We start from the raw sequence: 15,071 nt of genomic DNA on the forward strand, positions 1-15,071 counted from the left end.
TTTAACCAAGCATGATTTGATAAACAAAATACATTTCAGCAAATATTCACAGAATCGGTCACCTGGCCTCGAAGTATCCGTTCAAGCCAATTATGTTAAACATACGGCTCACGGGCTGGATCCGGCCTGACTAATCCAGCCGCTAAAAAATTCCGAGTTTATCAAATAAGAAGCAAGCCTCTAGGTCAGGTGTCACAGTGGACAGAAATAGATGATTGATGCACTTCTATTTAGTAAATGCCGGTAAAGAGTTTTAAATCTGATACCTCAGCGATACATGAAGAAAATCGATCCAATAAACGAATCCATTTTTTTACATTTACCAGCCAAAGTTGCGTTACACAGTCTTTTTGTTCACGAAGGGACCATTTCATCCAATTATTTTTGGAAAATGCACAAATCTATTAATTCACAAATAAAAACTTTGGTCAAGAGTAATAGCAAAGTAATTTCTCCCTTTTTAAGCACTAAAATTGATCATTTTCATTGAAAAACTTAATGCAATAGGGTTACTTCAAAAATCTTTTATTGCATGAAAATTAATATCTTGATAAATACAAGTGATTTAAAAAATCATTTACAGAAAATATGCTATTGAATTTTGGTCTTGAACTCAATGAGAAATATATTTTCTTCCGTGGCGAGCGATGGCAGTGTCGGGGACGGAAAAATGGGTCAGTAGCTGAGACAGAAGAACCAAAACGTGGTCGGGGTCGTAAGCGAGTCGTAAGCCAGAATAGGAAAGAAGATGTGGTTGGAGACAAAAATAGGTCGAAAGCCGGGACGGAAGAGTAGACGTGGTCAGGATCAAAAACGGGTCAAAGCCGGGGGACAGACGGTAGCAAAAAATGGGACAGGTGGGAGTCAGGGTCAAAAAAGGTTTGCCTAAACTGAGGTTTGCAGACAGACTGACAAAAGTGGACGACAGGACTGGGTAAATACTGATTGGGAGCCAATCAGAGCCCACGGCAGTTGGCGCCAAAGAAGCGGGCACAGCTGAGACACATCAGTAATAATGACAAAAGGGTGGAGTGGCGCGTGGCTTTGTTGACATCCAGTGGATATATCAAACATGACAGTTCATTGTCTAACTGGAAGCGGCTTGTTTTCTTTCTTATGCTTCTCTCAGCGTCATCTGGCAGGCAATACACCCCATAGGTCGCAGGTGGGTGACCCCTGCTCTTGGTCATTTTTATCAAAAGTTATGATTTTTTTTTAAGTAAATACGAACCTCTCCTGCTGCTGTATAGCATGGTGAGCTAGTTCAGGTGTAAAACTGTATTTACTCAATTGTTAAAATACACCACTTAACTTTTTCAATGCCAAACATGAACACCTTTACCCCCATTTTTTGTGAATGAATGTGTTGTGTTTAGAAAATCTCCCTCGTCATCCGTGATTATAATATGTAGGGTCACCTACTAATGTAAGCTGAACAATAAAGCATAATACTGAAGAACAAAACTAAAAATTTGGAGCTGACTCTACTTTACTCATCTGGCCTGCCTCAGAATAGAAAGTCTGGATCTGCCCCTGGAGCCAAACTGAGTTTGACATCCCTGGTTCATGGATATACAGTGGGACCTGGGTTATCGCGGTTAATGGGGACCAAAACCACCCGCGAAAAGTGAAAATCTGCGAAGTAGCGACGCCCCTTCAAAAATGTTTTTTTTTTTTTTTTTAATAATTTAATTTAATATTATTATTTTTTGGACTTGCGAAGCTCTGACCCTGCGAACGTGGAACCACGAAGTAGCAACGCCCCTTCAAAAATGTTGCCAGATCGCGGGCGCCGCCTTTACTCTTTATCTCAATAAACTTGTGAGAAACATTACGCGATTGGGTCTACCCTTCGTGCTGGTCTTGACAAAAGCAATGACAAGAAGGCTGATATTGTCGTTGAAAGCCGCCATTCTATATTTTGCAAAAGCTTGCATTCTGTTTAACATGGATGCGTGCAACCTTGGCGTAAAAATGGCCGATTAGGGGAGGAAAACACACCAATGTCATTTGAGGCAAACACATGTTGGAGACGAGCAACAGATGTTGGCGGCCAAATCAGCTCCCTTCCCAACAGTGAACAATTCTGCACAAAAATGCATGAATCTGTTGTCAAAGTAGACATACAACGATGTTGATGTTATGCTATCTTGATGATAGCACACGTAGCAAAACTTTCGGCAATAGGATTCAAACACAAAAACACTTCACAACAACAATAGCGTCAGGCTAATATTGTACTGTGCATAAACCGCACGACCGATTGTATCGAACAAACCACGTTACAAACTCAAATTCCAGCAACTGTTTTGTCTATGAAGGCATCTAGGCTAGTGTTGGACCATAAAAAGCTGTGCATTCCAACCAACATCTGGCTTTCATTACCAAGCCTCAGCGAACAAAGGCGATTTATCGCCAGAGGTTTTATTTACGATCGCTCGTCGGCTGCTGCGGTCGAAAAAAATACGAGAAATAAGGTGAGGCCATCGGCAATTAATGACGTTTTACAAGCAGTTGTAAAGATAGAGAGCGGAGAGGACACCTGGAAAGCAAAGGTAGAAGGTTTACATCCACATCCACAACTTTTCGGGCAATGGTATTTCATATTTTAGCACTCTAGTTGAGACTCGTATAAAATAAATACACATTTCCTGACCAACCAGTATGTAAACAAATGCGATTTTATACAATGGTTCACGTATTTTTGCTTTTTAATCAAATTAATATTGTTTATTTTAATGGATTACATTTTATTAACACTAACATTTTAAAGGTGCAGTGTAGAAATTGGAACCTTGTCATCCTGTTAGCTTTGCAGCATCAGTCAGCTCATTCATGATGCACGTGCAAGTACGTGCATTTCTTAGATGCGCTCAAACAAACTGTTCTTTTTCCATCTTGGCGTTTGGACTCTACTTGAGGCTTTTCTTACCTTCACCATTTTCATGCTACATTGAGAAATAGAAATAAAGAACCTGTGGGGACAAGCATGACGTTACTCTCCGGCACCCCCCCAGCACCCATTCCTCGAACCTAATGTGCTCTACCCCGAACAGTTTCACTTTTACTTTTTCCATCTTTCTGGGGGTTTAGGTTGGCATTTGGAATGTACTTGAGGCAGGCCTTTTCCCACCTTCACCATTTTCATGCTACATTGAGAGATAGAAATAAAAAACCATGTGGGGAGAAGCATGACGTCAATTTCCAGCACTCCCCCCAGCCCCAATACTTGATTTGTAAAGTGTGGAAGCCCCATGAACGCATACCGGGGAGGGTAATAATGTTATTTTTTAGATTATATTGTGATTACAATATTACAAAAGAAAATGGCTAAACCTTACCAAAAAAAGCATTATTTTGTATAACAATGAACATAGGACGACGATTTGAAGATTGTGCCAGGGAATATACTGTCAGATGGCTCATACTGACAATTATAAAAATATACAGTATTATGTATTCATATTCACCTGTGACTGGCTGGAACTAGTTCAGGGTGTCCCCTGCCCACTGCCCGAGGACAACTGAGATGGGCTCCAGCACCCCCACAACCCTACCGACGAAAAGCGGTGCAGATAATGGATGGATTGATGGATGTATTCACATTTATCACATTGGTGATGATGTTTAAGTCTGGGTTCTAAGTATATACTATATATATATATATATATATATATATATATATATATATATATATATATATATATATATATATATATATATATATTTATTTTTATTTTTTTTCTGTTTACCCAAGAAAAGGGGAGTTTGCTAATATATAGATAGATAGATAGATAGATAGATAGATAGATAGATAGATAGATAGATAGATAGATAGATAGATAGATACTTTATTCATCCCGGTAGGGAAATTCACACTTCCAGCAGTCTACCCCGTTGTTTATTAACAGATGAACATGATGCCCTAGGGGTGCTTGTAGCGAAGTATGACGACCATCTTTCACAGGCAGTCAGATAGGTTACTCTAGGTGGGAAAAATGCCCCAAAAATTGACTCTACACTTTTAGTTTTGTTGATTACAGCATATTTTTTTCATAGAACGACATTCCACTCTCCCAGGCCATAATGATATTGAGTATCAACAACATATTTTACAGGCAGTCAAAACTGCATTTACTAAACTTTTCAAACCAAACATTTGACACATTCAATGCCAAACATGAAAATCTCTTTTTTTCTCCACATTGTTTTTGAATAAATATGTTTAGAAAAGATCCTTCATCATCCATGATTATAATATGTAGGGGAGGTTACTCACGTAGGCTGAATTATAAAGCATAATACTGAAAAATGAAGCTAAAAATTAGGAGTGGACATTCTTTTACTGGCTTGGCCCGCCTGAGAACAGAAGGTCTGGATCCGGCCCCAGAACGCAACGAAGTTTAACATCCTCGCTATAGTACATTTATGAAAGCCTTAACACCAGAAGAATATAATAACTAAATGAATGTAAATCGAAAAATAAAAAACCTCATGACACAGAAGCGGAAATGGTGCAATCTGTTTCTTTGGGAAAGCTGATTTGGCACAAACGCATGTACATATTGGCCCCTGCGTCATCATCCACCTACAAGTCATCGCTTTCATCAACATGATAAGAACGCTTTGCACACACAAAATACACAACACAAATACACGAAAACATGCAGAAACGTACGCGTACTTGGACTTTGCTTGATATAGGCCAAGTGGCACTCAGAGCAACAAGGGTCACAACAATGTTTTATCAGTACTGCAAACTGTCCAATCGCCTCTGCTTATCTTTATCTCCTCCAATCGAAAGCCGGATTGCACACCCTTGCCCCTGCTAAAGCGGCTATAAGAAGGGTCCCAACCGGCCGAGAAAGCACCATCATCCGGTCCCAATCCTCTTGTGACAAAGGTAGGTTTCATTATGCATTTTGTCATGAATGTTGCTGAGACAGCTATTTACGCAATTGGGAGGGTAGGTGTGGGTATTTTATTCCTTGAACTGTGAAAATATTTAAACACTTGCATGTTTTTGACAAATTGTGCAGCACTGGTTTAGTTTCAATTGTATCCTAACGTAGTCCAAGTCGAAAGACTGAAGTATTTATGTTATACTAAGTGATGGGCGGGCAAACTTAATTCGTTCTGGACCACATTGGGTTAAAAAATTTCCTGAGGGAAAGAAATGATTTGATTTTTCTGTTTCTGCCGATAGTCTCAGATCCGATACGTCGGCGATACTTCAGGGAAAAGTATCATGTAGATCTATAAAACTCTTCTCATTTGCGTGTACATGTATTAAAAGTTTTTTCCAAAACGTTGATACCCCTTCGAGATGTAAATATCACAGAAAGTACATTATTAGAGTAAATTAAATTTAAAAGTATTGCTGTTGAAGAATACATGATATATTCATCCAAATCTGTATGAGAAATAAAAAAGCATGTGGATCATGGAAACAAATGTACAAGACAGCAATCCTGTTCCTGCCAAACACACTGAAGTTAATCTTGGGTAGCAGTCTCCAGCACATAACTATTTGTTTCTTTTTAAATACAAATGGTCTGCTTGTGAGTTAATACAGAGAAATACATTTACTTTATATTTATTATAATCATTATTTATTAATATTCAAAGGACATCAAACACCTTGTATCTAATCGTACATTTAAATAAACTATTTAATCAACTTAGTTTTGAAACATTTATAATCAAACCAATTATGTTATACAATATGATGATATGTCCCACTTTTCAAGCACAATATTTGATTATAAGTACCGCATTGAAAAAGTCAAAATGCATAAAATTTTAAAAATGTATTTATAAAATACATGATTTGAAAAAAATAAGTGCAGATAAATGTAGCATGCTATATGAGTGTTTTCTACGGGGGGAATACAAACATGGGAACAAGAGTGGCAACAAAACCCAAAAAAGTTTTCTCTAGTACTTTACCATTTTATATATACAATGTGTTTAGTTTTTTAAAATCATTTGAATAATTATTATCATCATAAATACATATATTCCCCTGTACTAACTCACGAGCAGATGATTTGTGAATATATATATATATATATATATATATATACTTTTATATATATATATATATATATATATAAGTATATATACTGTATATATATATATATATATGCTAGAGACTGTTACCCAAAATATTCCTTAGTTAAATTGCCGACTTAAAGAATGTCATGTCTCAGGCGGTGCGCATAATTTACATGCTTTTGAATTTTTCTTATTCAATTTGGAAGAATACATTTTATGATCTTAAGCATTAAGCTTTTTAATTTCATTTGTCTTAACAATGTACTTTCTGTGATATTTAAGTCTCAAAGAATATTGAAGTTTTTGAAACACCCTGTTTATACAGTATATAATCCCTGTATATTTTTAATATTTTCGTCTGGAATACTGGATTAAAAAGCCTGACGAGCTGCATGTGGCCCGCAGGCCATAGTTTTGCCACCTGTGTTCTAAATTAATGCTCAGTTAATTTCCTAGGTCTCATCCAAACTCCAACCATGAAACTCATCATCGCCGCCATCGTCGTGATCGCCTTCGCTCAGGGTAAGCTTCTCACACGAATATGCAATCTTTTCAAACTGTAAAAACACTCGTATGGATAAATACTGTAAGTATGACTATGTATGTATGACTATATTATATATATATATATATATATATATATATATATGGCCGCAATGGGCTCCAGCCCCCCCGCGACCCTAATGAGGATAAGCGGTACGGCTAATGAGATATATATATATATAATTGTGCTTTACACAGGGAGCATTGCTCAAGATGCTACCGACCTGCAAGCACTGAGCCAGAAATTCGAAGAGATCAAGAACAAAATGACGGAGGAGCTGAACAAGTTCATCAACACCGAGGAACTGAGCACCCAGGCTCAGTAAGTATCGCCAAAAATTGGGATCGGAAACGTGGGTTCCCTGTCTATATATTCCAATCTATCCCCCTTGCAGGGCTTTCCTGGAGCAGCAGAAGAACCAGTTTGAGCCCATGATGACCAAAGTCCAACAGCAGATTAGCGAGGCCGCCGCCAGCATGCAGGAGCAGATTGAACCCATGGCCACCAACTTCCAGACCCAGATGCAGCCTATGCTGCAGAAGTTCCAGGAACAGATGGAGGTTATCTTCAAGCAGCTGACCGATCAGGCAAAAGCACTGACCAACTAAACTATCACGAGGAGACCTGCAGCCCTTTTGCACCATCATGGACTGACTGACTTCCTTCTGGACTCCAATTGTGTTTCCGTACCTCTGTGTCATGGATGACTTCATCCCAAAGCCAAAGAAGTGCAATAAAATCTTGAAACACTGTGCACTGTTTTCTTGTAGGTGTTTACTCAAAGGTGCTTTCCAGAATTTGACACTTAGGTACTCTCTGCCGCCATCTTCTGGCTTAAAGTCATGGTTGCAGCTAGCTAGACAAAGTTATACCAACCACTTCCTTAAAGTACGTGTATTTCTTACACGCAGACATGTATTTGTCAAATGCAGTAATAAAAACAGGGATGTGATTAAGTCTGAACTGGGAGTGTTTATTCAATAAAAAGAATGATAATCACAACTGAGAAGGGAGAGTGGGACGAGGACTTCAGAAGAGGTGTATCTTGGGGGAGGGGGTGGTTGAGGGAGTCTTGAGAAGAATAGAATAGAGTAAGTGTGTAAGTGCCTAGATTTAAACAGTTCCACTGAGGTTGCAGAATCTCAGGGGGGAAGAGCATTCCACAGCACCGGGGCCCGAATGGAGAACACTCTTGAACCTGCGGATCTCTTCTTGGCTCTTGGGATCACTAGTAGACCAGCATTTTCAGAGAGAAGACTCCGGACCGGAACATAGGGGGAAATTAAATCTGAAAGATATGAGGGAGCAAGTCCATGCATGATTTTGTATAAGATCAAGAGAACCTTAAAATCACATCTTAAGCTAACAGGGAGCCAATGCAGGTTAACCAAAATCAGGGTAATGTGATCAAACTTTCTTGTCTTAGTTAAAAGCCTCGCTGCAGCATTTTGTACCAGCTGAAGGCTCTTGATTTTGGACTTTGGGAGACCGGAGAGTAGAGCATTACAGTGATCGAGACAGGAGGTAACAAACAAATCCGACTGAGACAGCATAGGGCGAATTTTACCAATGTTGCGAAGATGGAAAAAAAGCTGTTCAAGTAATATTCTTAACTTGTGTTTGAAAGGACAGATTGGGGTCATACATACTGTCAGATTAATTTGGGATATTAATCTTTGGCTGATATGAGAGTCAAGGAAGATGCAGGTTTGATATCAACAGGAGGCCTCCAGTAACCGCGGGGAGAAAAACGGACCCACTCCATTGAATGACTCCCTTTCTCTCACCGTGGCCCAGTGACCTGAATGTTTTTATTTGGAAGAAGTCAAGCAGTTGTAAAAACATACCAAGATGACTTTCCTGTATCCTTCAAAATAAAGACTGAAAGTGTGCATATATTTTAAACAGAATCATATAAAAAAGTAGAAAAATAGAGAATAAGTAATAAAAATAGTATGAACTCAAGTACATTCCATCAGAGCCATTTGTGACGTGAATAATAGAGATAATAGAGAAAATTACAAATAACTAGATTTAATATACCTTACATTTCCCCCCTGTTGTAAATTTCGAAGAACATCCGTGAAAACAATACCAGAGGTTTCAAGTTTACACATCATTAAGAAATCCATCAGGTAAGTAGCTTTGTGGAGGGGCGAAAAACCTTCGTAAAGGAAAAAATTCCCCTCCTCCCACCTCGTTTTTATGAGGTCGAGAGTGTTTCTTATAAAACATAGAAAACATAGTAGTAATAAGTGATGGTTAAATATAAGAATCATAGCTAAAACAAACAAAAACCAAAACACACAAAAAACAAAAAAAAACGAAATCCTGCCTGCGCGTTGGTCCCCACAGGGCCTAACCCGAGCCTGTGTGACATCGTAGGTCGCCTGCCGACGACGGTGTAAGCAGGGGCCCGACCGGCCTTACCCACTCGGATCTTCGTGTGTCAGTGGTGTATACAGTGAGGGGGTTTTCCCTTTTAGTTCGTAGGGATAAGTCCATTAGACAAGGGCTGTCTGGGTCAGTATCATCATCATCAGAGTATTGTGGGACAGAAATCAATTTGTAATGGTACATATGAGCAATAAACATTCTTGACACCATCTTCTTTGTCATGGGCACGATGCAGCAAGAACATACGCCACACAGGAGAATAAAGATCACTAGGATTCCGACAAATGGTGCCAGGATCTTCACCAGAATCTGGGACCAGCTGCCAGAGTACAGCCAATCAAGCCATCCCGGCTGAACGTCCTTCTCCTGGGTCAATGTGTTTTCATCTGGGATGTAGGTGCAGAAGTGTTCTCCTATCAGTGCACATACACCACCTTGACCAGGTGTATTCCTCTTCTATTGGCTTTATGACAGGACATGTCGTTTGTTGGCTTTCTGGACCCCAAATTTTCGTGCGGATGTTGGCTTGCATCGATTGGGCTGGCAAGAGGAGCAGGGTGAGGATGAGTCCCCACCCTAGGATGGTGACAAGCATGTTTATTTGAGTTCGGTGATTTTTTTGCAGTGACTCTGGTGAATCCAGGTGTCTCTTTCAGCTATCTTTATAGCTGTCGGCGTGGTGAGCAGTACTGTATATGGCCCGTCCCAACGTGGACTGGATCAGCTCTTTCTTTTCACCACTTTTACGAGCACCAGGTCACCAGGAGTCACTGTCTCCTGAAACAATAGAATAGAACCAGGCGGCAGATCATTTGCAGACACAACTTGTTTCTCTCTAAATAGTTTACATAACCACTCTGTCATTGGATCTGCTTGTTTTTTTTCTTCTGAGAATGGCTGACCTTCCCACATTGGAAGGTGGAAAGGTCTGCCATGCACAGCCTCAAATGGTGTGATGCCTGTGTTTATTGGTGTAATTCTCATATATGTTTTAACTAGACTTAGACATTCAGGCCATGGTTTGCCTGTTTCTTCCATTGTCTTTTTGAGTCTTAGTTTAACTGTCCCATTAGTTCTTTCAACAAGCCCTGCACTCTGTGGATGATAGGAACAGTGGTATCTGAGTGTTATACCCAGATGGGTAGCCATGTTGTCAATAATGTCATTGACAAAATGGCTGCCATTATCACTCCAGAGCACTCTTGGAATGCCATGCTTTGGGATGATGTGTTTACAAATGGCTTTGGCAACTGAAAGTGCATTGTTATATTTTGACGGTACAATTTCTACCCACTTTGAAAACGAATCAACAAGCACAAGACAGTATTTATACGGACCACTTTTAGACAGTTCAATGTAATCCATATGTACGATTTCAAAAGGGTAAGTCCCAGCTGGGGTCTTCCCTCGTTTTGGCCTAATGTTACCTTGGATGTTGTGTCGGCAACAAACCAAACAAGATCTACAAATTTTTTTAAAATAGGTCTGTAATCCTAACGGTACTATAAATGCTTGTCGTACCACGGAACACATCCCCGGTGTTGAGACGTGGCTTTTACCATGGCTCAAAATAGCGACCGCGTGATACAGACTGCGGGGAATGACGGGTTTGTTGTCTTTTTGAAAAAGTCCTTCAAGAGTTCTTGTGACTCCCATGTCCATCCATTGTTGCTTTTCTTTGTCAGGTGCATTGTCTTGCATGTCTATTAAAATTTCTGTTGGAATATGAGACGAATTTTCTTGATTCGTTTGGGTGAAAGTATCTGATTGTCGAAGTGCAGCTTTTTTCGCAGCTGCATCAGCTTTTGCATTTCCAAGTGAAACAGGGTCTTTGTTTGTTGTATGTGCTTTGCATTTGCACACTGCTAATTTAGAGGGCAGTAGTACTGCTCTCAACAGTTCTGTTAGCAGTTTTGCATGTTGGACTGGTTTGCCGGATGAGGTCTTCATTCCTCGTCTTGCCCATATGGTAGCAAAGGTGTGGATGGTTGAAAAGGCATACTGGCTATCTGTATAGATAGTGACAGGTTTGTCTTTGAACAGTTTACAGGCTTCTGTCAGGGCAATTATCTCTGCAGCTTGAGCTGAGTAGTTGCTGGGCAGTGGTTCAGATTTTAAAGTCTTTGTCTGGCTGACCACTGCATAGCCTGGGTTGTTCTGTCCAAACTGGTCTTTGCCTGATGATCCATCCACAAAAATGGTGTCTCCTTCGTCGAGTGGTGAGTCTTTGAGATCTGGGCGAGGTTTGTAAACCTCTTCAGTCTTTTCTGTACAGTTATGCGGTTGTCCATCTTCTTCTGTAGGTAAGAGGGTTGCTGGGTTGAGGGTGTTACACCTTTTGATGGTTAGGTGAGGTTGGGATAATAAGACAGCCGTCATTGCTATGTGTCTTGCTGGGGACAAGAATGACATCTTTGTTTGCGTGAGTAGTATGTCCACCGAATGGCTAACCCAAAAAGTTAGTGGATGAAATAGTACTACTTCTGCTGATAAACGTATAGCCATTGCTGCTGCACAAACTGATTGGACACAATGTGGCAAGGCTTGGGCTACTGTGTCCAATCTCTTTGAGTAGTAGGCTACCGGGCGGAGTTGTCCGCCATATTGCTGTAACAACACAGATGTCATGAATCCATTTTTGCAATCCACTGTTTGAGTAAAAGGTTTCTCATAATTAGGGAAACCGATGGCTGCTGATGAAGTTATCTTCTGTTTTGTTTGGATAAAAGCTTCTTCGGCTTCCTCTGTCCATTTTATAGGGGCATTTAGTGGTAGATCTTCGGTGTAGATCAAATCCAGAAGTGGTTGGGTGGTTTCCGCATAATCTATGATCCATTGTCTGCAGAAATTCACCAGGCCCAAAAATGCCATCATTTGTCTTTTGGTACATGGTTTTGGGGCTTGGAGGACAGCCATCTTCCTGTCAGACGTTAGTTTTCGGCCTTCAGCTGAGACCAGATGTCCCAAGAAAACTACTTCCTTTTGAACCCATTGAAGTTTCTCCAATGAAGCTTTGTTTCCAGTTCTTGCTAGGTGTTTGCATAATTCAATTGATTCTGAAGTGTTTTCTTCTTTTGTGGGACTGGCTATCAAAATGTCATCCACATAGATCAGAATTTGAGTGGACTCCTTGTGTTGGTGTTGACTGATACAATTGTTAATTTCTTGTGAAAAGATAGTTGGGCTTTCTGCATACCCCTGAGGTAATCTCGTATAGGTATATTTTTTGTTGTTAAAAGTGAAACCAAACCAATGCCTGGCTGAGGGATGCAGTGGTATTGAGAAAAATGCATTGCTTAAATCAATTACTGTGAAGAATTTGTGTGAATTTTGTAATTCGTTCAAAATTGAGTGCGGGTCGGGGACGCACGGCGATCTTTGTTTTACTGCTGAGTTAACCGCCCTGAGATCATGCACCATTCTCCACGATTTAGAATCTGCTTTCCTAACTGGAAAGATTGGTGTGTTGCAACTGGCAGCAGGTGCTTCAATTAGGATGCCTGCTGTTATCATGTCTTGAATAACTGGCCGTATGCCTTCTTTGGCGTCAGGTTTCAAAGGATACTGTCTAATTTGTGGGCGGTGATTTCCTTTTGGCTCAATGGTGACCTCGGTTGCTGTGGTCATCAGCCCCACATCAGTCTTTGAATTTGACCACAATGCTTCTGGAATGTCCGGGAAGTCACTAGATTAATAGTAGTCTTCCGAAACTTCTTGTAGTCATTCACTTAAATGGATGTCTGGAATGAAAATTGTTGTCCACCTAAGTGATGTATAAGAGACTGGTCCTAAATCAGGAATGTCACATGTAAATGAGCCGTCCGCTTGTGGTTGCCATGGTTCGTTTCTTAGGATGAGAATTCGGAGGATTATCCTTTTCAGCTGGTTCCATTCCATGTCATGTGGTTTTGCCAGCAGTATGTGAAGTAATTCTCCTGGAAAGTCGTGCTTTTTCAGAGGCTCAATGTTTCTTGGAGGTTGAACTGTGATAAACATCCACCCAGATTCGTCACTCCAATAGACTTTGTCTGTAGTCATCTCTTTTGGTTGAAGTTTATTCCAACGTTCCAAGAAGTCTTGCTTTGGTGGCTCTATAGCACATTTGATTGTACAATGCAAAGGGTATTTTGTTTGGGGTTTCCACGATGTAGTTTTCTTAAACAGCTGTAGTGGAAGCGATCTTAAATCTGTTGTAATTGAAGCTGGACCTGCAACTACCGGATTGAGGTTGTAAAATATTGTTGGGGCTCCACTTCCTTCCAGGATCAGCATCTGGAATTCGTCTTCTTTTTTTACCACCATGTGATCCCCTTTAACCGTTAGTGTCAAACCTAGCGTTTTTATCAAGTCTCTTCCCAACAGATTTTCTGGACATTCAGGAACATAGACGAAACAAATTTCTCTGTGTTCAGTTCCATCTTCATCAACAACTGTCGTTGGTTTAGTGAAATATCTCTTGGCGGGTCTTCGTCCTACTCCAATTACTAACACTGATGACTTGGCCAATAATACTCCTGGTGGAAGGTTTCTAACCACAGATGATTGGGCTCCCGAATCTACTATAAAATCAACTGGTTCTTCTCTTGGTCCTACCTGTACTTGTCTTTTAGGAGGATTGACCGATGAGATATTTCCAAATAATACACTGAGATCCAGAATGGGAGTTGGTAGCAGATCTTTAGTCTCACCAAAGTTCTCCTCATCTTCCTCCTTGTCTATCTCTCTGTCGGTTAGTCAATCTTCGGATGATTGAGGATTATTATTTTTATGATAATGCCTTGGTTTCAGCTTGGAATTGCACTCATCTGCGAAGTGTCCATATTTTCCACAATTGTAGCAGTTGTCGTTTTTCTTTGGACGTCTTTTCCATCTTCCGGTTAAACCGGCCGTACTCTCTTCCACGACCTCTTCTTCCTTCTTCATAATACATCGGCGCAGATGGGGTGTTTCCAGCAGCGGAAAGACCTTCAAGTAGTGTTGTTATGGTGAAAACAGCTGTCTGGCTTTGCTTCTTCCTCTTCAGATCTTCAGCGTGGATGGCGTGTGTCACTAGATCACTCATTGTGGCTGTTCTCCAGGTGATCAGATGTTTTCTTATATTATTGACGATGCTGTCTTCCAGACCATCGAGGAAAGCCGACCTTAGCATGATTTGGAAGGGTGTATCCGGGGCTTCAGCTTCTTGGACTCCACTGCAGTTTCTCATTTTCTCTGTCAGCCTTTCGACATATTGCCTGACTGATTCTCCTGCTTCCTGGCGGCATTGGGTGACGGAGCTAAAATCAGGTGGCTTGGTGAAAGCTTCTCTTGTTCGGTCCATAATTTGGGTGAAATCCGCAGTCAAATCATCTCCATATGGACGTGCGACTTGGTTGGCATCGAGGGGGTTGAAGTTCCCCATAACCCGTCCTACCCTGTATCCTAAAAGGTATCTGAGGACCGTCACAATTTCTGGGCCATTTAACCTGTAGCTGTTGACAAGCTCCCTAAGTGCTTCAATCCATCTTCCCACGTTCTGCTCTAAAGGAGGGATGGAAGCACAGGCTTCTTTCATCTCAGTTTGGGTCCAAGGGCGATAAACGTGAATTTGTCTTTCTTGGCCCAAAACTCCGAAAGCTGGATTTGCAACAGCTATCATTGGATATATAGGATTTGTTGGTATGGACGAATCAGGCAGTTGGGGGTACAAGTTGGCTGGTTTTGTGGTGGTTATGTTGATCCTCGCCGTTTGTTTTGGAGCGGATGTACTCATCTCTTCATTCACCCCAGTTTCTTCTTCTGCTTCAATCTTCATGCGTAACATTTTTCTCTCTTCCTTGCTAGCAATATCCATCCTTCTTTTCTTACTCTGATCAATCCACAGATGTAATATTCCTATCTGTGAGTCTATCTCACTTGTGTCTCTTCCCTTCCTAGCCCTTTCCTTTCTCCTGTGAATTAACTCAGTTTTCAATTCGAGCTTTGTCTCTATTTCCTTCAGTTTTTGATTAAAACCTTTCTTTAGCCATTTCTCCAAATATTTTGAACTATCAGGGTGTATTCTATTCATAAATTTCACATCTGGGTCCTCTGC

At 40.6% G+C, this 15,071-nt stretch overlaps 1 protein-coding gene across 1 annotated transcript; it reads left to right on the plus strand.

Annotated features, from left to right (window-relative positions):
* Window positions 1-4,804: 4,804 nt before the first annotated feature.
* On the plus strand, window positions 4,805-7,353 carry LOC148371294 (type-4 ice-structuring protein-like). Its single transcript, XM_088329301.1, has 4 exons — window positions 4,805-4,903; window positions 6,514-6,579; window positions 6,799-6,922; window positions 6,996-7,353. The coding sequence occupies exons 2-4, from the start codon at window positions 6,534-6,536 to the stop codon at window positions 7,207-7,209; spliced, it is 384 nt and encodes a 127-aa protein (XP_088185427.1). The 5' UTR covers window positions 4,805-4,903; window positions 6,514-6,533; the 3' UTR covers window positions 7,210-7,353.
* The last annotated feature ends 7,718 nt before the right edge of the window (window positions 7,354-15,071 follow it).

This window comes from Urocampus carinirostris, chromosome 2 (assembly GCF_059441175.1).
Source record: "Urocampus carinirostris isolate Australia breed hairy pipefish chromosome 2, RoL_Ucar_1.0, whole genome shotgun sequence".
Lineage (NCBI taxonomy): Eukaryota > Metazoa > Chordata > Actinopteri > Syngnathiformes > Syngnathidae > Urocampus > Urocampus carinirostris.

What these genes read in the sequence shown, in the direction of transcription:
- LOC148371294 (XM_088329301.1), top strand. Translation starts at nt 6,534, where the DNA reads ATGAAACTCATCATCGCCGCCATCGTCGTGATCGCCTTCGCTCAGG. An exon ending in CGTGATCGCCTTCGCTCAGG is followed by an intron (nt 6,580 to 6,798) that starts GTAAGCTTCTCA and finishes TGCTTTACACAG; the next exon opens with GGAGCATTGCTCAAGATGCT. An exon ending in GAACTGAGCACCCAGGCTCA is followed by an intron (nt 6,923 to 6,995) that starts GTAAGTATCGCC and finishes TCCCCCTTGCAG; the next exon opens with GGCTTTCCTGGAGCAGCAGA.